This window comes from Larus michahellis, chromosome 16 (genome assembly GCF_964199755.1).
Source record: "Larus michahellis chromosome 16, bLarMic1.1, whole genome shotgun sequence".
Classification (NCBI taxonomy): domain Eukaryota; kingdom Metazoa; phylum Chordata; class Aves; order Charadriiformes; family Laridae; genus Larus; species Larus michahellis.
The window spans coordinates 4,638,296-4,658,895 of NC_133911.1; the positions used below are offsets into that span (position 1 = coordinate 4,638,296).

At 48.7% G+C, this 20,600-nt stretch overlaps 1 protein-coding gene and 1 long non-coding RNA gene across 6 annotated transcripts in view; one reads left to right on the top strand and one right to left on the bottom strand.

Annotated features, from left to right (window-relative positions):
* SAMD11 (sterile alpha motif domain containing 11) overlaps positions 1-12,647 on the bottom strand; it is a 125,653-nt gene extending 113,006 nt beyond the window's left edge. The window contains exons 1-2 of one of the 2 annotated variants that reach the window (XM_074609452.1): positions 10,924-12,647; positions 9,486-9,526 (exon numbers count right to left, since the gene is read on the bottom strand). In XM_074609452.1, the coding sequence (XP_074465553.1) occupies positions 9,486-9,526; positions 10,924-11,719 (837 nt within the window). In that variant the 5' untranslated portion in view covers positions 11,720-12,647. Of the gene's footprint in view, positions 1-9,434; positions 9,527-10,923 lie in introns of both variants that reach the window. The other variant, XM_074609451.1, reaches the window with a different exon arrangement.
* LOC141751885 (uncharacterized) lies at positions 10,861-19,180 on the top strand. 4 transcript variants are annotated; one of them, XR_012590132.1, is made up of 5 exons: positions 12,847-14,408; positions 15,819-15,950; positions 16,381-16,546; positions 17,093-17,306; positions 18,916-19,172. It is a non-coding gene; the product is annotated as an uncharacterized LOC141751885 (long non-coding RNA). The 4 variants fall into 4 exon arrangements; XR_012590133.1 differs by lacking the exon at positions 12,847-14,408 and adding an exon at positions 10,861-11,161 and having other exon boundaries at positions 17,093-19,180; XR_012590131.1 differs by having other exon boundaries at positions 17,093-19,174.
* The last annotated feature ends 1,420 nt before the right edge of the window (positions 19,181-20,600 follow it).

Below are 20,600 nucleotides of genomic sequence, written 5' to 3' on the forward strand. Positions count from 1 at the left end.
CCTAAAACACTAAAATACTTAAGACTAATGGTGTACAATTTTTAAGCAACACTGCTATTGTAAACTCCAGTTCATTGAACCATCACTGAAGAATCTTGTAGTGCCTTCCTTTCTAAGTGTACTTTACGGTTAAGTGGGTGAATCACAAGGGGGAAATAAAAGAGGAATTGATATCATAGTCCCCTCTGGGGGGGGCAGAAGAAATGTTTGTGTGGTTCACCCCATGTCACAGAAAAAGAGATCTCAAGAATCACAGCTGTGACGAATGGTGGGAAAAGTTATTGATCTAAAAGAATTCATTTTTACTATAAGGGCTGGTACTTTTACTTATTTAATAAAGGTCTGGCGTCAAATCACTGTGAATTTCAGGATTATCTAATTCTATCTAATCTCATTCAATCACTGATGCTCCAGACTGTGGCAGAAAGGAATGCTTGCCCTTTCCTGTCTTCAGGGGCTATCTCCGGTTACCCTAGCAACACAGCAAAAGCAGCTTCAACCCAGCCGAGTACCACCTATCACATTCATCTCCAGATAAAAAGAAAGGATGGGGTTACAAGGGAGTTTTTGCAATTTGATGGGTAGAGATAGGCAGAACAGCAGCTACCATTGGAGCGGAATCTACTCCTAACCGTGAATTAGCAAGGCCCCAGAGACTCAGTGATAAATACAAACTCCTAGGGGTAAGACATTCATAAGTGAACTAGTCTGGTAAAGTGGTCTGCTGGCTTTCAAAAGAAGTAGTTTTACGCTAAGAAGCTGGGCTGATTAAGAGGCCCAAGTTAACTGAACCTGTTTAAAATCCCAGAGCTGCTTTTTAAATTATCTGAAACAATCACACCTCCCAGCACTAAACCGGGAAGCAACTACAAGCAAACACACAACTTTGTTGCAGTGTCTTCGTCAGAAATATTTTAGAAGATGTATTTTCTAGACCAGAAGGCTGTCGAGTCTATCACCAAAAGATCTCAAGTTTTCCTGCTTCTTTATTCTCTGGAAACCGTTTGGAAAAGTTCTGCCTTCCTAATTGATTAGCACAACGCAAGAAATAACGGGTACAGCCCATCATCTTACATCTTAAGACAGAAGATGCTGTTACTCTTAGAAATGTTGATTAAACCTTACTGCGAAGTAATTTTTTTTTTCCATTTTACAATGTGATAAAACAAAAGGCCACATCAAGGCTGGTTTGTTTTTTTTTTTCATATGAGTGAGCATCGGTGTAGAACTCGCTCACCGCCAACTGCCTTCACTTCGCGCCCTGGCACAACCAGGCCTCTTGCTCCGTGGCACCGCCGCTACAGCGCCTTCGACGAGCCGAGCTCTGGACGTGTGCTGGTTAAACAAACAGCCACTTCAGCCAAATTCACAGGACATCTCTACCAGCAAAAGCCGCTGCAGCCACACACACGTAGTAGGTGAACATGTGCGTAGATGCAGATGTCTGCAGGAGCCCCTGGGCTAACGTCACAGCAGAGCAGCCACGGGGACAACAGCCTGCGCCGACGGCTGCAGGCACCACACCAAGGAGAGCCTGCCGCCAATGACCTGGCTTGCTGGCGAATGCTGGCGCAAGATTCTTTCTAGCTGAAGATGTAAGAGATTAAAAAAGCCTACTTTGCACACCGATTGAAGCTATATTGACATCTTAAAATGAAGGATTTGATGTGCAGGAATATTTTCGTATGGGTAATCAAAGAACAGGGCAAATTTGGGCTTGATGGTATTCCCAGATTCTGCGGCTTTGTATGCACGTGCAAAATAAAGTGAAATCAGTAAAAGCTAAAATTTCCACATTGACTAGAGGTAAAATAAATGAGCAAGAACCTTTCTTTCCATGCTTGGGAATTCCCTCCATCCTCCTCGTCCTCAGACGCGTTACAAGAAAATCACATATCAGATTATATTTATAACCCAGGGGAATGTGTAATTTCCTCTCTGTTCTCACTGGTTTTGTTAAAATAACAGAGCCAAAAATAAAAGAAAGGAAATGCATTGCTCCAAGAGTGGAGGTGGCACATACAGAAAATTTACTTTCACACAAGCGCAGTGTAAGAGTAAAGCAGAGGCGCTAAAGATGTTCTCAGCTTTATTTACAAAAGTACATTTTTTGTCAGAGTTAGGCTGATGGTTGGACTAGATGATCTGAAAGGTCCCTTCCAATCTAGGCCAGTCTGTGATTCTGTGATTCCTGCAACAATAAATAACTCTTCAGGAGATGTCTTTCATTGCCCTCAATTGGAAAACACAACTTGGGGACACAGAGCCCTGTAATAAGTTTTTCACTGACATCCACCAGAAGTGAGGAAGATGAGCATCTCCTAACAGAAAAAAGCCCTGAAATGGTGAGAATGGTGATTCTTCAGATGCTGAATAGGCGAAGATGATGCATTTCAGTATGGAGAAGGAAGAGGGAGAGAAGAGGGCATAGATGCCAAACAAGAATGTCCTGTGTAGCGAGTTGTTTTCCAGATAAAGGAAACAGACTGTGCATAAGGGAAAGAGAATAAGACAATGCAGAAGAAAAAACAAACAAACAAACAAAAGATAGAAACGGAAAAAAAACCTATACACAAAACAAAGTGACTTTGCAAGCATAAAATTCTGAGCAAGCATTACTTATCAAAAACAGAGCGGATGTCTTTTCCAAAGTCTAGGGCCAGTAGGAAACTGCTGCTCTGCTCTCCCTGTCTCATCACGGAACCAGAACAAGCAATCGGAAAAGTTCATCATCTCTGCAAACTTGAACTACTTGATAGTTTTAAACCTCAGGAAAAGGAAAATGAACAAAGTTTATGAGGGAGTTAATTCCGATCCTTCAGTCACTTCTGCCATTTACATCCCATGTTCACTAAAGGCGTTTGCCACCAGGCTCCAAATTAGCACTGATCCCTTTGAATAAGGCCAGCAAGTTTGGGCACAGACCACTGCAAATTAAAACCAGGTGCCTGTGCCCTGGAGCAGCAGAGACAGCCCTAAGCAGTTTAATGACATCTCTAAATAATTTTGACAGCAAAATTACTTATCCTATGTCACCTTTACACTGCCCTTGACACACCGCTAACAAGATGGTGTTGCTTTCCCTGCTTTTATATATTTATTTCTCTATCTTTCTTCCCAAGCTTAATTTTCTTTTCCTCAGACCAGCAGATTTTCCAGATGTGATGGAGTACAGGACAATTCACCAGTGCTGGCTGCAAAGCCCATCCTGCGTAGTGTGTAAAACCTGCTCCCAAAGGGGCCGAAGGCTCGGAAACTGCCTCTTCCTACAACTGAGCCCAGCAGAGAACATAAAGCCACAGCGCCAGAAATGACAATTCTGTCTTAGCTCTTCCAGGGAACCAACACCACGCAAAAGTCTGCGGGACAAGGAAAGCCCCTCTGCAGTCTTTATGGAATCCCAGCAGGAGGAAATTTGCTGACTCCAAGAAGAATCCCTCATACATGCCAACCTCAGCATAAATATTCTTTCCTTCTCTTTCAGGGAGGGTTAGCTTGGCCTGTTATTCACAAACACCTCACAAACACTAAGCTGAACTCACAGCTGGATCTTCCTCTGTCCTTCCATCACGCAAGACCTTTTGCATCCAGTTTCTCATCATTGCTCCCTGGAACAGCAGGAATCTTCACTACAGCTCTTGCACTGTAGCAAACCTCCCCCACTTGGAACTCCTTAAAACCCACTGTAAGATAAAATTATTTTCCTAAGCCATAGCTGCTTATAAATCTCTGCTGTTCACTCACAAGACTGCAATCCAATTAATATTTTCCTTTCCAGAGGGTATTTAATAATCCACAAAATTAAATCCTTCAGTATTGTGCTGGCACCCTTAGCGCCATTGATCTGGGTTTGTTCTGCCTCTGCGTAAAATAATAACTGGTCGTTTTATTGGTGCAACACCCATCTTCCAGACCTCTGACAGGGGACAGCATCGGGCAATCGCAGTGTGCCCTGTTCACGAGCTGAGTGCCAGGACCACCAGGAATAACTTCCAATGCAGAATATACTTAGGAGCGCCTCTCGTATCCACACGGCTTCCCATTTCAAGCTGTCAGTGTTCCCCCGCGAAGTGCTGTATGACCCAAGAGCAGCCCATCTGGGGACCCTTCTGTTCCCACTGCCCTCAGACGAGAAAGCCCTGCAAGCTGAGGCTGTGGACTCAAACTCAGCACCTCTCCCCAGTACTGGATGGGATGTCCGAGTCTCTCACCCCATTTGAGAGCACAACATACCTTACCTCCAGTTTCTCTGTGAAAGTGGTGTATCACAAATTTTTGATAAACTTTGTTACGCATTCAATTTTAATTTACAAGTTTGCAGTGCAACACACACACTCTAAACATCACCTGAGTGAAGTCCATTAAAAACAAAACAAAACAAAACCAAACCCCATAAACAAACAGAAAACCCCAACCAACTCAAAAAACTCCAACAAATGCTAACCTAAACTAAAATGTGCTGGATTAAAAGCAACAATCCAAATCAGCATGAAACCACAAATAAAAATCAACAGACTGTGCCAAAGACCTTGGGGGGATAAAAAGGTTTATAAGGCTGCTTTACAGAGGGGCTTTTTCCACACTCGTAAGGCAGCCCCCGGAGACATGACGGCAAAGTTATGAAAACAGTCCCCTTCACATAAACCCCAAGATTCTCCAGCTCCAATCCTTAAGTCCACAGCAGCTCAGAAAGGAACCTAAACCTAATCTATTTGGTTAGAAGTAAAATTTCAGACTTAATCCTGCCTCTACAGGCAGCCAACTAAATTTTCCAGCAGGCAAAGTCCTCTTCTTGTACGAAAGTTCTCTTGAAAGACTCATGTCCAGTGTGGGAGACTCCCCTTTTTGGGCCAGCCTCTGACTTTGGATGCCACAACACAGGGATCTACTCAGCAGCCTGGGGCTCTCCCTTCGTTCCCCCTGCACAGCTCTGTCCCTGGCTTTCCAGGCAAACTGCAGAGCAGCCCAGTGGCCAGGAGAGCATCGCTGGGGAAGGGCGGCGAATGCGGCTGCAGCCACAACCCAAGAGCACAAGTCACACGAAACCACACTTCGGGGGAGACGTAGAGCTGCCTTCCACCCCTGCACCTCTGAAACAGGGAGACAGGAGAGTGCTCAGAAATCGTAGGGCTAAATAACAAGGATTTTGCTGATTACTGGCATTCAGTTTTTTAAGTAAGCAGATAGTTACTTTTTCCATCCTTGACAAAGTCTTGGACTAATGCCTTAACCTCAGGGGCATCAAAATAAAACAACAACAACAATGACGACGAAAAGCAAAAAGAAGCAAATAAAGAGAATGACATATAAATCAAATCAAGAGCAAAACACAGCCTCAATAAGCAAATGAATTACCATTGTCACTGGCAAAGTTACGCAGAATTACCATGTGTCTTGACATGCAATGAAGAAGATGGAGTAAAAAAAATAATCATTCTGCCGTGCTTTTTGTTTTGTTTGAATACAGCCATATCACAATAGCTTTTTAAAAGCTTGCCTTTCCTTCTTTACTCGTGACCCAAACCTCGGACTCCAACATGGGCTACCTTTCAAACAGACACCCTGCCCAAGAAAAGATGGGAAAAGAGGACGAGGAGCAGCCAAAGTCCAGTCCCAGCCCACTCTCAGAGGCAGCTTGGCTACTATGAAGAACACAGTAAGGGTCACACTCCGTCGGATCAGGGAAACAACTGAAGTATATCTATCATAAGGAATGCTTCTCCTCTGTCACACTGGATATGTAATGCTGGACTTTGCAAATATATGATATTTTGGTTTAGCAATAAAGATTTTAGTGCTGTTCTCCAGACCATTAGGTTTCACCTTCACTTTGGCTAAAAAGACCACTGCCAGTGCGTGCGCCTTCAGGACCAGCCCTGTCTGGGGGTTTCAAAGCGGAGATGGAGAGAACGCGTGAGTGGTATTCGGAGCAGAGAGAGACGTTCGATGGCGACAGAGGGAACCCTGTAGTGAATGGGTTTCACCAGAACAGACTGGAATCCATCCAGGGCTCCAAACAAGATTAACTGTGTCTGCCCAGAACAGACAAGTACAAACATGGGGGAAGACCCTTGTTCACATCTGACAACTTTGTGAGCGCCTGGCATCCTGTGCCCCCAAAAAATTGAGGGGACTGAGACCTGTGCCGTTTTTCCAGATCTGAAAAAACTCAGGGGCAAAGACTAAGGTACAAAGAGGGAACAGGAAGATGGGAGGCACAGCCACTATCCAGAGGGATGGGGTGGGCTGAGCATCCAGTGCCCCATTCCCCATCCCTGGGGAGATGCTGGGGAGAGAAGGAGGCAGCACCGCGCCGTGCGGGCAGCGCTTCCCCGCCGCAGCCTGGAGGGACGGCGCTGCCCCTCCAGCCCCCAGAGCGGCACGGGGGATGCCCCGCGGGGCCTCCTGCACTCCCCCAGTCCCGGGGGTCCTCCCTGCTTCCCCCTCCCGCCGCCTCCACCAGCTCGGAGCGACCCTGCGGCCCGGAGGGGCCCCTCCTGCATCCCCCTGCCGGCCCCCCGCCGCTGATTGATGGATGCCGGCGCGGGGGCGGCCGCGGCCGCGGCCCGGGGGAGGAGGCGCCAGGGCGGCCGGCGCGACGCGGCTGCTCCCCCTCCGCCTCGCAGGAAACCGGCGGTCGGTGGCGGAGCTGGCCCCGGCGCCGGCCGCTGTCTGCAGCTGCAGCAAACGAGCTGCGACGGGGCGGCGGGGGGTGGCGGAGCCGGGCTCGGCGGGGGCCGGGCGCCGCGTTCCCCGGCACCGCGGCCGGGAAGGGGGGGGGGGGCGGTTGGCGGGCGGGCGGGCGGCGCCAGCCCCGGCGGGCCGGGGGCGAGGAGGGGGGCCGGGGGTCGCTGCCCGGCTGTGCCGGGGGTCGGGTTTATTGCGGGGAGCCCGAGCAGGCGGGAGTCAGGCGCGGGGGGGTTCGTGCAGGGCTCAGCTCGGGTTCCTCGGGCGCGTCTTCCAAGCCGGCTCTGGGGCACGATGCAATTTCCTTTCCAGATCAACCCCTCCTCTCCCCAACCCCGAAAGAGACCCAGACTGGGGCTCAGAACAGCCGCTGCTGTTGATTAAAGCCCCTGCCATTACCGGTCTGATTGCGGCAGGGTGGCAGGACTGGAGAAATTGCCTGTGCCCTTTCCCGAAGGAAGAGGGTCCTTGGAGCGCTCCCTTGTCCGCCTGCAGCCAGCAGCAGGGGGAAGGTGCAGATGCCTACAAGCAGCTGGCTTGCCCCATTAGGAAAGGAATGCTTGAGTTTTTCTGGCCTATTCCCGCTGTCCAAGGACTGATTTTGGAATAGCACAACAAGCTGCGGTCTCCATACTCCTGCGTGATAACACAGTAGCTCAGGGACCCAGGCACTGCAGCTCTCTACTTACCTACACTATAAAATATACAGCATTTCTACATTTGAGGAGAAACAGCCCTTTGATCTCAGTGGTGCTTAAATCGGTGATCACTAAATGGGGAAAGATAAACTGTGCCTGGTTTTTAATCCTCCTTCTTGTGTAACTGTTTTGAATGTGTAGTGCAGGCAGCTATGACAAGGCACTACCAAAAAATTTCAGGTTCAAAATGTGAAACTGTCATTTGGTCAGGTATATGTTCTAACTACAGCACAGAAAATGCAGTAAGCACCGAGAAACAAGAGTTCTGATAAAAGCTCTTATTGGGGTTTGTCCTTGACGTGCAAATTCTGACATCAAAACCCCCTCCAATTTTTTACAGCTGGGGAAGCAGTAGGAGGCAAGTCTGGAAGGATTTATTTCTCCTTTCCCACAACTATACCAACCTTTTTGCTCTATCTGAACTTCTCAAGTTCAGTTCTATTTTAAAAGACACTTGTTTCATGCAGACCTGCCTTCCCATCTGTAAATGCACAGCATCCCTGTGAAACTATTAAAAATGGTGCTGCTAGGAAAGTGCAATGTGTCATTTTGGCTACCAGCTAACGCAACCTGGTACGCAGAAAGTGACCAGCAGACAGTGTCATCCAGCCAGACACTTCTCAACACCACCAGCAACTGTGGCATACCACTTTGGGCTGCAGCTCACTGCTTCTTGGCCTCTGATCCACATGATTGGTAACTAAAGCATATGCAAAACTCAAAACTAGAGAAAGCTTATTACACCGCGTCGCACTTTGCCCCTGAACTCAAGGGGAACTACACGAGTTTGTCGGAAAAGCCTGGTTTCAGTCTATCTGGTTTGCTGGGTTTCAAATACCACGACAATGCTGCGATATCACTAGTACTCATAAGCTCGATGGGCTCTTACTGCTTGGGTATGGACTGCTGCTACCCAAAACAGACACGAGACTCGCCTCACAGAGACGGGATCTTCACGTTAATTTATGCAACTGTTGATTATTGCTCTAAGCCCCTTCCCACGTGACTGTGTATATTTGTATCCGTAAGTACGCATGCACATATATACTATGTAGAAATAATTTAAATTCTCAATTCTGTCATGCAGAATCATAAAGATACTGCACATGAGAGGAGATTGTCCATTTGATCTCAAAAGAAATAATAAAAGAAAAAATGGTTGATTTCAGTGGATAAAAGTACGTAAATTTCCAGCTGCATCTATTTCCGCAGTGCTACTGACAATGTCTTCAGTCATGGTGGTTTTTTCAGACCAAGACCTGCTCTAGTTCCACAAACCAACAGCTCTGCCATCCCATTTAGATGTTATTGTATTTTATGGTTATTTTTACACACGATGAACTGTTTTTAATGCCTTAGTCTACTATGATTTCAGTAGCTTTTTATTTATAGCATCAGCATCTTTGTCATGAAAATGTTAATGTCATATAGAGATTTCAAAAGTCTCAGGATAAAGGCAGACAGCAGAAAACACAAGGAACTCAAAAGTTGGGAAGAAAAGACCTATAAAAGCAGTAACTGTGATCTATGACATGAATGTTGTAAAAGTTGTAAAAGTTTAAGATGCGTTTGTTCTTCCTTCAGTTTATCTAAAAAAAAATCACTACTAGTTTGTAAACTGTAGCTGTTCTGACTCTAACATGTGGGTGCAATTACAATTCCCTTTTGCTTTATTTAGCCATTTTACACCTCTGCACAATACACAAAAATGAAGGGGTGAGAACAGGGAAGAGGCTGGTGAATGATTTGCCGGTTGCATATAGACAGCTCCCCCTGAAAACCATACAATGACACCGGGTGTTGCATCCTTTAGGTCAAACACTGCTCTTTCCCTCTGCTCTGTTTGCAAACTCCTCTTCTGGTAGCCTTTAACTAGACTGCAGGTACCCTCACAGTGCTCTGGCAAAGACTCCATGACTGACAGTTCCTAGCCCTCAGAGATCACGGTTTCATGATCACAGAAGCAAAGGGATTTTTTTTTTTAAGGGAAGGAGGCGGAGGAGAAGGGAGATGTCTTAACTAAAGCACATAGTTTAACAATAATCTTACCACTGGAGACGAAATTCGACACCCAGGGCAATCACAGATTGGAGGATGTACCTGTAAGATTCCTTTGGACATAAGAGTCTTCAAACTTTTCCCTGAATGCAGAGAAGAAAAAGAAGAAGAAGAAGAAAAAAGAATCAGCACCTTTATAAAAGGAAAGTATTTAGGGAAGGGGGGGGGGGACAAAGCACACATCTCCTGCCATACCAACAGTCCGCCCCCTGCCTGCCTCCCTGCCAGCACCCACCGCTCCATCGCACCTTCTCCCCGCAGATCACCGTGGAAAGCAGCAACGGCGCGACCCCCGCCAGCCCCTGCCTAACCTTGGTGCCAACGCTCCCGCAGCCCAGAGAGAGCCCAGGCAGGAGGCGCGCCCGGCGCAGCCGCCAAACCCGCACAACCTGCGCGCACCCCCGCGGGGCTCCGCACTGCCCACGCCGCCCGTGCACCCAGCCCCACGCGGGAGGGGGAGGGGGTTGGGGGGGGGGGCGGCCGGGGCAGCCCCCCCTGCTCCTCCGTCCGTTGCATCTCAGTCCTCCTGACTCACCCCAGAGGAACTGAGATTTCCCGAAGGCAGCCAGGAGCCCAGTAATAAAAGAAACAGAGATGAGCGGAGTAATGGCAATTAGCGCGGCCCCCGAAGTTATTCCCCTTTTCTCTGGCGATCAATAAACAAGGCGAGGTGTCAGTCACCTCCTAATAGCTCCTCAGACCCCCGGGCTGACACCTCCAGCTCTCAGCTAATTGCGTGTCGCACCGGCTCCCCCCCCCCGCCTTCCCCCGGGTGCCCCCCCCTCCCCTCCGCCTCCCCGCTCTCCACCTGCCGCCCGCACCCGCAGCTCCGCCGCGCCCGCCCCGCTGCCGGGACTGCGGCGCTGGCTGGGGCTGCACCGCGGGCGGGAGGGGAGGGAAGGAGGGAGGGAGGCAGGGCAGGCTCCCGTCAGCAGCCGCCAGCGCCGCGGAGGTCCCGCACCACCCCGCTGCCAGGGGAACACCCCCCGCCGCCCCGCCCGCCGCCGCCGCTCCTCACCGCCCGCTCCCCGCGGCGCCGCCGCCGCGCTGCCCGCCGCCCACCCGCGGAGGAGAACCGCGGGGAGACAACCCCGCAGCTCGCCCGGTGTTCAAACCTCTGCCCGCCAGAAATGAAACTTCTCTCCAGAAAAGAGGAGCCCCCCCCACCCCACCCCATCCATCCATTTCCCTCCCCAAACACCACCACCCCCACCACCCCCAAAGCAACTGTTCCCAAATCGCTGGGAAAACTTCGCCGCGCTCCGGTACCGAGGGGATCCGGTAGAGAGGGACCGGGGGGGTGCGCGGGGGACGGGGCGGGGGGGGGGGGGGCACGGCCACAGCAGATCAGGTCCCCGTGCACTAAGCCTCCCCCCCTCGGATCCGGCTCCCAAAGCACGGGGGCGAGGGGGAGGATGCTGAGGAAGAGCAGAGCAGCGGGGGGACCCCGGCAGAAGCCGAGCGGCGAGCGGTGCCTTACCTTTGTGCCTGATGCTGCGCTTCCAGTCCTTGGCCGTCTCCCTGCCGCTGACGAACTGGAACTCGTTGGGGGTGAGCCACTCTCCCCGGTACCGGATAGAGGGTCCTTTGCTCCCCTGGCACAACTTATTGATGTAGAGCAGCGCCTTGTTCTCCCCGCACTCCACCTCGATGCAAGGCTCTCCGTTGTCAAAGAAAGGCTGGAAATCCGGGATGGAGGAAAACCTCTCCAGCATCAGGTCCTCGGGGAGGTGGTGGGGGTGGTGGGGGTGGTGGGGGTGGGGGTGGTGGGTCTCGTGGAAGCCCAGGTACGCGCGGTGGGCAAAGATCTGGTCGTAAGCCGGCGGGTGCGGGGTTACCACCGGAATGGCAGCGGCGGCCAGAGGGGCGAGATAGTCAGGTAAGGTTTCCATGGGCTGGTTAAAGGCTGCCAGGGCCATCTCTTCCCTGTCAAGTCGCTCCTTCTTGATAGCAGGCATGGTGCTACTGCGCTCCCCGTGCGCCCTCGTCTCTCCAAAGCACAGTGGCTCTAATGTCTCCAGTTCAACTTGCCCCCGCTCTGTCTGGAGTTTGGATGAAATGCGCCAGCAGCAGCAGCAGCAGCAACACAAGCACCTTTGGCGCTCGGGTGCCGGAGGTGGCTGGTATCCCCCGGAGCAGCCCGCTAACAAATCTCCTGGGCTGGCTCCCCAGCAGAGCTGTCTGGGATCCCTCTCCCACGGAGAGGCTAATGTACCGTAGACCCGGGAGCTGTTGTGTGGCTCGCAGATCTGCCCCTCCGGACTAATACCTGACATCTCGGAGAGGTCTCTGCTGCCGTAGACATTATTTTGGTTTAAAAAAAAAAAAAAGGCAAGAAAAAAAAAGCTTATTGATTCCCCTAGATCGACCCACCTTCTCACCAGGCTGGAGGGTTCCCCGCCGCCCACTCAGCCCCCTTTCACCCTCCCCCCCACCTCCTTCCTTTAAACTGACACCTGGTTTATTTATTTATATGCAATAATTAAAATTAAACGCTGCGCCCCGCCGCCGCTCCGCGATCCCTCCTCCCCTCCCCTCCGCCGCCGGCGCCCGCCGGGCGCGGGGAGGACGCAGCCCCCGCCGGAGCCGGAGCCGGTGGCGACTCTCCCGGCTCTGCCCGCGGGGCTCCAGCCACCCGGGCGGAGAAGTTTCCCGGGGGCCGCCCGCCTTCACCTGCAAAGTGCAGACTCGCCCCGCTCCCACCGAAGGCTTTATGATCACCGCGAGTTGGTATTTAATTTCCACTCCTGCACAAAATTTTAAAAAACATGGTATTACATTACATATTTCTATGGATCTATATATACACACGCACAGAGACACACAGACACAGACATTTATCTCCCCCACGGCACGGCATGCGCTCCCTGCGCCGCTGCCCCCAGACCCTAAATGCCTGGCTATGTTGGGCTACTGGGCCGGGCTGCCCTCCGAGCCGGGACAGACAGATATTGATCTGTGCTCAGAAGTCACAGTGTAGTTCAGAGACTCTGACCAAACAAGATTTCCCTCCGCCGCCGCCGCCGCCGCTTCTCTAACTTGGCCCATTTAAACAGCAGAGGCGCTTGCAAGCGCCGCGCCGGCGGCGGCGGGCCGAGGGGGTGAGCGACGGACGGCGGGGCCAGCGCCGGCAGCCGCCAGCCCAGCGGGGTGGCCCCGGGCTCCCCCGGCTCCGGCGGGGGGGTGTTGGGAGGGAGATGGCACCCTGCCGGGGAGGGGAGCACATCCCTCGGGATTCCCGGGTGCAGGAATACCTGCCCTCTGCTCCCCTGGCAGACTCCTGTGCGGGCCGGCTACACCTGGAGAAGGCTGGAGCCTTCTCTTTTCCATCCACTGATGGAGCAAGATTTAGGAGACACCGTATAAATTTGTTTTCCATTAGGAGCCGTGGCAGACATGGCACAAGGCCCACGTGAAACTGCTCCGAGAGGACAACATGGCCCAAAATTAAGTTGCGTGGTTGTTACAGAGATTTGTCACATCAACAAGATGGAGTTCCCTACCTTTGGATGCTAAGGAGGATCGACTCTGCAGGAAAAATCCTACCTAGAAGGGAAATGAAAATAAATTACCCCCTTAAACACAGTACAAGAAATTTGTCCCCCAAGTCTTATAAGGTGACAGAACAGTGAAAGCTCTGTATGAGTTCTGTCTTAGAGTTCCCAGAACAACAACAGAAAGTTCTTAGCTTTGTCCCAAGGTGTGTCTCTTACTCCCTGCTTTCTTACAGGGGGAGGCGGTGGCAAGTTGAACTTGCCTTCAGTGAGAAATGGATTTGCTGTTGCGACCATCAGCCATTCGCAGAGTTAGCAGGGTAGTTTCTGAGCAATAATAGCCCCTGCCACTTCAGCACCATCTCTCAGATGATCCCAGAGCGTCCACAGACAAGGAGAAAGAACACCCCACCTCCCAGCACCTTTTTGAGGAAGGTGCTTTTAGCTTCATTATACCGGTGGAGAAACTGAAGCCTCTTTAGGCTGCGATCGAGAACACGAGCGCTGGACTCACGCTGGGGTTCTGCAGCTACTTGGTCCCATTATGAGTGAATCCAGGTGACAAATGGACATTTGTGCACCAAGTGATGTGCCTGAGATCTTACAGGTGTTATTTGCTGCCCCCCTTAGCTCTCAGCTGATGGATACCCCTCTCCACAAAAAGTCCACTAATGGACAACTTGTCCTACAAGCTATTGCTTCACACCAGTAAAGGCAGAGGAAACTGCCTCTCTGGGGTTCAGCAGATCTGGGAATGGAATCTAAGCCCCAAACCTCAGTTTTCTCCTGACACCACTTGACCATGAGCCTTGTTTTTGCCTATTTGTTCTCAAGAAAAGCAAGCTCTGGGAGCCATCTTTGCTTCTTGCTCTAATGGAGGCAGATATACATACCCATCAAACCCTCTCATTTAGGCTTTCAGGCTTAGGCTCTTATTCTTAATGCTTCTGATTGCTCAAGATGACAGAGGAAAAATCACTTTCTATTATCACCTAATGAACCAAGGAAAATGCTTGGAAGAGGCTCTGGGAGACACAGGCATTCTCTGTGAAAGCATGTAAGAGGATTCTGGACGGAGGTCAGGTGAGAAGGCCATACAGTGAGAAGAGCTGCTCGCTCTTACGCTCCCAGAAAACCTTCATGCCTGGCATACCTAGAACTGCACTGAGCTCTCTACAAAGCCTTGAGAACTACTTCAGACTTTTTTGTAACTTGGTTTCATGGGACTGATTCCTTTTCACTTTTTATAGGGGAGTAGGTATTTTTTCTCAAAGCCTTCTTTCTTTTTTACAGCCGCAAGGATTATTCTTTCTTCTTCCACCTCCGTTCCTCATGGCAACTTCACCTCCAAGTGTAGAGAGAGCCTGGCCGCAGCCTTCTCCAAAGACAAGTCTCCATGCTTCCTCCAGGAGGGGTCACAGGAGAGCAGAACAAGAATGGCCTTCATCCTCCAGGAGCAAATCCTCCTGCGGTACTTACTTCTCGACTTCTCAGATCTCTGGGGTTTGGATGCACACTCAAATCTCCTAACAGCACCTTGCATTACCATCCAGTCTGCCCCTGTTAAATAGTTGTAATGGAACCTTTCCTAACCCAGAGAACTTTTATTTACCTTTTATTTTAAAGGAAAAGGTGACTTGCCATGGGGTTTTCCCACTACATGTCAGCTCCATTGCTTTTTGCTTCTGAAGAAACTGGACCCAGTCATAAGTGAAGTGAATACGCTGAGTCTTCATTCTAGAAAGGCAGCATCTACTTGGATATTTCATTGCTGGAAAAAACAGGCACTTGATGATAGTCATGACATAGGTGCACCGGCCAAGCTATGTGGAGATCCAACACGGGAAAAGCAAGGCCCCATGATGGTGGCTCAACAGGAGGTGCATGGCTTGGACCAGGCAGGGTTTCCCACACACACACGAGGTGTTCTGGCAGAACTCAGCGAAGTTTGGGGGGATTCAAGAGGCACAGATTCAGGCTGATCCCATCAGTCTCTTACAAGCACTAAAAGTTACTAACAAGTCCTCCCTACCCTTCCCCACTGCAATAAAGAACAAGACTCTGCCTGGATGCCTGAGTTCGACAGCAGGAGTCTGAAGTTGTTCAGCTCCAGTCTCTTAACAGCGGAGCTTTCAGGATTAGTGTAAACAGATTCGCCACTGGAGAGCAGATCAGACAGATGTAAGCAAATCCACGCACACGTGGTTAGTGAGAGAACCGGGTACGCTTTGCAAGTTCCACACTGAGGAACTGGAACACATTTTCAAGTCTGAGGGCATGAATCGCTGTGTCGTTTTGTTGTGTGTTTCCACGGCACCTAGCAAAGTGAAACCATGATTCCAGAACCAGAATGCTCACAGAGGCACTACCACAGTAAACGCAGTAAATAGCAATCATTTTCCAACATTTAGTTCTCCACCTCTGGAATATGTCATGTTGGACTGAAAACCAACCTGGATCTTTTATTTCTCTCAGGTCGAATGTGTCAACAACTGCAAAGAGCTAGCTGGGCGGTAAGGCATTTTACAAGAAGAGATGGTGCTTCAAGCACAGGTCTGAAAGTTAAGGATTTTCCTCCTTATTCTATCACCAGTTTCATGGACAAATTACTTACCCTGGATATGCCGCCATTATTGTACCCATAAAAGGAGGGGAAACTTCCTAAATGTAATTTGTTATTTACATGTGTGACAGTAAACCTGTGAGTTTCTAACTGAGATCAAAGGTCCTGTGTGCTAAGTGTTCTAACGACTCATTGCAGATGCAGGCCCTGCCCCTTTACAGGAAAGACAGGTTGAGGCTGGGAGGAGAGAGACACCCAGGTACATGTAAAATGACCAGCCTGAGTTCACAAACTAATCCAGAGCTTCTGCCTTCGCAGGATTCCCGCACAGATGCCATATGTGCTGTCTCTGGCACCATCGTGCCTAAACCAAGCTGAACGAACTGATAACGGCATTCTGTCAGCACAGCTGCATCGATAGCACTGGCCTTGCCAGCCTCGTCGTAGCAGGTCTGTAGCATGAGTTCCTCGTAGTCCAAAACTAACTATGCCAGCAAAGTTCCATCCTGTACACCAGAAGAGCTTAGATAATAAACCAGGTCTTTCAACAATTGGTGTAGTATCCACTGAATCGTGTTGTTTCCCAAAAAAAAGTTGGGGTGCTTAGCCTTTTATGACTGTAAGTTAATAGCTCCTCTCCCCACTTCCCCATCTTTCCACAGAATTACCCTGACACTATCACACCAGTGATGGAAAGCAACAACTCCGTCCCAACAAAATCCCTGAGCCTACCAAAAGACAGGGAAGGAGACCAAACAGCCACACCACCGCCTCCCGAGCCAGCCACCGTCATGCCTTCCCCCGTCTCTTTCACAGTCTCAGAGGACATCAAGGCTTTCCAAAAGCCAGAATTCACTGCTTTTTGTCTTTTTTTTTTCAGGTGTAGCCCAGCTCTGTGCTCACTGCATGTGAACAACCAGCCACGCTGCCGGAGCCATGCGCAGCGGGATCGGGATTGGAGGTAATAGTAGCCTCAGGCCAGACTGCTTCATTACGAGAGATATTTTGACAGCCCAGCAGCAAGAGCAACAGCAGGGAGGGCACAGGTGGGTATTCAAGGGAGGAGGGTTGGGAAGGAGGACACTGGAAAGGGCTTTGCCTCTCAAAAAATGCTTTCTCAGGAACTGCTGGGCTGTACCCTTTTTAATCCCACTGATACAGAACACTGGCTTTTACACCAACTTACTAGAGTGAAAAAGGAGCGTGATGGGCCTCAGAGTCTTCTCTGTCTTTCGTGAAAGTAGGGTCGTGGTAGTATGAGCTTACACAACAAACAAGAGCTGTAAATCGCATACATCCCCATGTAACGCAGGCATTTTGTCTGCTTCCAAAAGAACAGCCTGGGACAGTCAGTGGTGGTTTAAGGAACCCTCTTCTCATCAAACTATTCTCACAAAATACCTCTTCCAAATCACCGTCCCTACAAGTGCCCTGTATAGCTATGTGACCAGTCGGAGTAGATCAGTACTCAAAAAACTAGAGGAATTATATGTCTGTTGGGGAGAAGTGAGGGAATTTTTATCTGGGAGGCAAGGACTCTATTCTGAACTAGCTGCTCCCTTCTTCTAAATAATTAATAACTTCCCATGCAGGGAACGTGTTTTCTGTTCTCTCTCTGGTCACCTGGCCTGTAGCTCAGAGACCTTTGCGTGCTGCTACGGATACTGCACAGCAAGAATCACCCTGCGACTGCTCCAGGAGTGACCATTTTCCTTTGTGATGTGCCGTCAGAGGACATGGCACTGGAAAACCTATCAAATGATAGATGGACTGATTCATTTCTCTTCCTTACTGGTTGAAGTTCAGGTATGTTGTGGTAGCTTAGATCAGAATCAGCTTTGAAACGTCTACGACAAGAAGTTTAAATTTAAAGGGCACAATCCTATTTCCATTAAAACCAATAGCAAATTTTTCCTGACTTCACACTTCAGTGTTCTAATCCCCCATTAACGTAGCAAGAGATTGCCCTTCTCTGCAAAGGTTTTGGAAAACAACAAGTTTAGCTACACTCAAGTGATGTCTCCATGATGTAAAAAAAGAACGTACAGAAATCACTAATGGAATAAGGCCTTAAGTAGCAAAGCTGCTGTTTGAGTAACCAACCATTCTCTCTGACCCTTTACTTTTAAGGCAAGAGCTGTCGTCTTTGCAGTTCCAGCCGTTGGACAGCTTCCCTGTGCTTCCCTCTGCATTAACTACAGTTCTTTGTGCATCTTGCAATTAAAAATGCATCTTTCTCCTCTGTCTATTCCTCTCTCCTCAGAGGTTATTTATTGCTAATTCATAACTGCTGTGAAAGCCTTGAGATACCAGAGTTGTAATGCAGAAAAAAAGCCTCCACCGGATTCTCTCTTTTTTTCCTAAAGCCTTTGTTTGCGCTACTCTGTTCTGCTCCATTGCTAAGAAAAACTCACTGTATCAAAAGATGGTGAAATGATGGTCATATTGTATTAATCTAAAGCTTGGCTGTGTCCCAGCACTTGTAGATCACTCTTTGCTACTCCACTTCCACAACTTCCTGCCCCTCTTCCCTCCTACAATCATAGTAACAAAAGGATACACTGAAAAACTGACTATCCAAGAAGCTGAGTATGGCTGGAATCTAGTGATGGGTTAAAACAATTAAAAAATTAGTGACCGTTGAAAAGCAGATAACAGTAGGTGTGCCATCCCAATGTCAAACAGTGCCATAAAAGAATGAATGAGCCCTGGGTCTCTCCCCTAATCCACCACTGTGTACAAACACATGTGTACAAACACATGTGCACAAACAGAGGGCTTTTTTTAGGTTGGGCAGATGAACTTTGTTAGCTAATCCTTTGGAATTAATGTGTCAGAAGAGTCTAGTGCAATCAAGGTGTGACTGCTTTTAATACATGCTAGAAAGATCAAATTAAAGACTAGGTAGAACCTGCCTTGAACAATTTAGGAGGTGCTGAAGTACTCACTCCCCTGAGCTGGGTTATAGCTTTCGAACGTGTTAATTAGAGCTAGCATGTTCTAAAGTCTTTAAATCATTGGGCATCTCTGCAGACAGGTTTTATATTGTTCTAATTCTCCTCTTTTCTAGACATGGATGTAGTGCAGGCAATGCCCTAGTAATGATGGACTGGCAAACATCACCTCTCCACTAATATAACCGCACCTCACTACAGCACTGTGCAAATTCCACTAGGAATGTTGCTAAACAATTATAGCTACAGGAACATGAAGCTCTATGTATAGATAGGCCCTAGCCAGGGCTATGTCTGTCCTGTAGTTTCAGATATGACTGCAGCAAGTGTTCTTCTGCCATAATGTTATTAAATTAAGACTGGTACTCTGAGAAGACATCACACAGGAGCTCCACCAACACAGATCTACATTTCTGTAGGGAATTCTCACTGAAGTTTGCGCTGCTGTGCTTTCTCTGCAGTTTTTTCATGGACTATCTAGGTCAGTGCCAGGACAGGAAGGCAGTCATAACTTCAGTGTCACTGTGACCGGAACTCTTACACGGGCGCTTCTACATGTATGCTGTATTTGAACAGAACATACCCAAAGACACGCCTACGAACAGTCACGGGCATCACCAGAGTCTCCAGTGAACTCACGGAGACAAAAGCACATAAACATCTTTGTACTCACTCGCTGCTCACTTGCGCCTCCATCGTTATGAATAAACGCTGGGTCAGGACCACATGAAGGCTTGTCTTGTTTGGGTTTGTTTTTCTTTTCTTTTAAATCTTACATTCCTAGAAAAAGAGATGCATTCAAGTAAACTAGTTGCCATGACTACACCGCAACAGAGTGCTTTAATCAAACAAAAACTTAGATAAGACCTAAGAAAAAAATAACAAAAACAAAACAAAGGGAATTTCAGAAAATATGTAAACAGGCATTTACACGTTTGAATCTTCTCATGGTGATTTCAGTTCCTTGGAAAAAGAGTAACTTTTCTGCTCCTTCCCTTGTGTTGCTTCATAGCAAATGCAGCATGCGGGTGGACAAGACAAGCTGCCTGCTGCAACTAGTTAGCACCGAGTTTTATTTGTTTGTCAGACTTCCAAACTTAAACTTTTCTACATGTGGAGTCAGGCATTCCAACTTCTATTTCTGCCTATTTTGCTTTACTACTGACTCCAAACTCAGGTTCCTCACTCATAAAACAGACACAAAGCACCTCTGTAAAGCGGAGTTGAGAAGCACAACCCTTCAGGTGTTCACACCCCTCATTCATTTCTATCTCATACTATATGTTTCTGTATCTCTGTTTTTTTCAAGTTCAATAACTCAATCACTGAGCAAAACCAAGTAATTGTGAGCCGTAACACACCACAAGTGGCAAATATAGAAATGTCAGAGCAAGAAGTTTACAACTAATTTGTAAATGCCTGATGCCTGAAATTGCTCGTCTAAACTCTGTGGCAAATACTTACAAATAAGTATTTTGTTCACAGCAGGAGAAAAGGATTTTGTTAGTCACACATCTTCCTTGCCTTAGCCAAAGCTAATCTGCATCCAGACATGGCACGAACTATTTTCACTCACTCTTCACACTCGAAAGGCACGCGTGCAAATAGACATATTGTCAGCACACGCTTGAAAAACTACTCTGTACACGGTCACAAAGTTTAAAGTTTTGCTCCAGGAGGAAAGGATAAAAAGGCATTTCAAACATTGTACTGTTCACGAAAGCTATTCCTTTCATCTGATGTCTGGAGCACGAAGTTAGCGATAGCTGCGGATAAAACGATGGGAACAGTTCCCGTCCTGTAGCAACTGACACACACGGTGGTAGTGACAGCCTGGCACCAAGGGTCATCCATTGTTAGGCACAGACACACAGAGACGCACGGGCATGTGCATCCAGAAAATAGATTCTGGGTAAACAAGAGAGCTAATTTTTCTTTGTTTTGTGCCCTGAGAAAGTCAGGAAGAGCTAAAATATCAAACCTGAGGTTCTGTGCGTATCAATTGGTAAGAGACAGGCTACTGAAATATTAGTTTAGCTTTATGGGAGCAGTCATCGGAATTTCAGTCACTAACATTTCAGCCATATGGTAACTCATATCTCACCCCCGGCAGACTAACAGATGTGCCAACAGCTGAAGGGGCAAA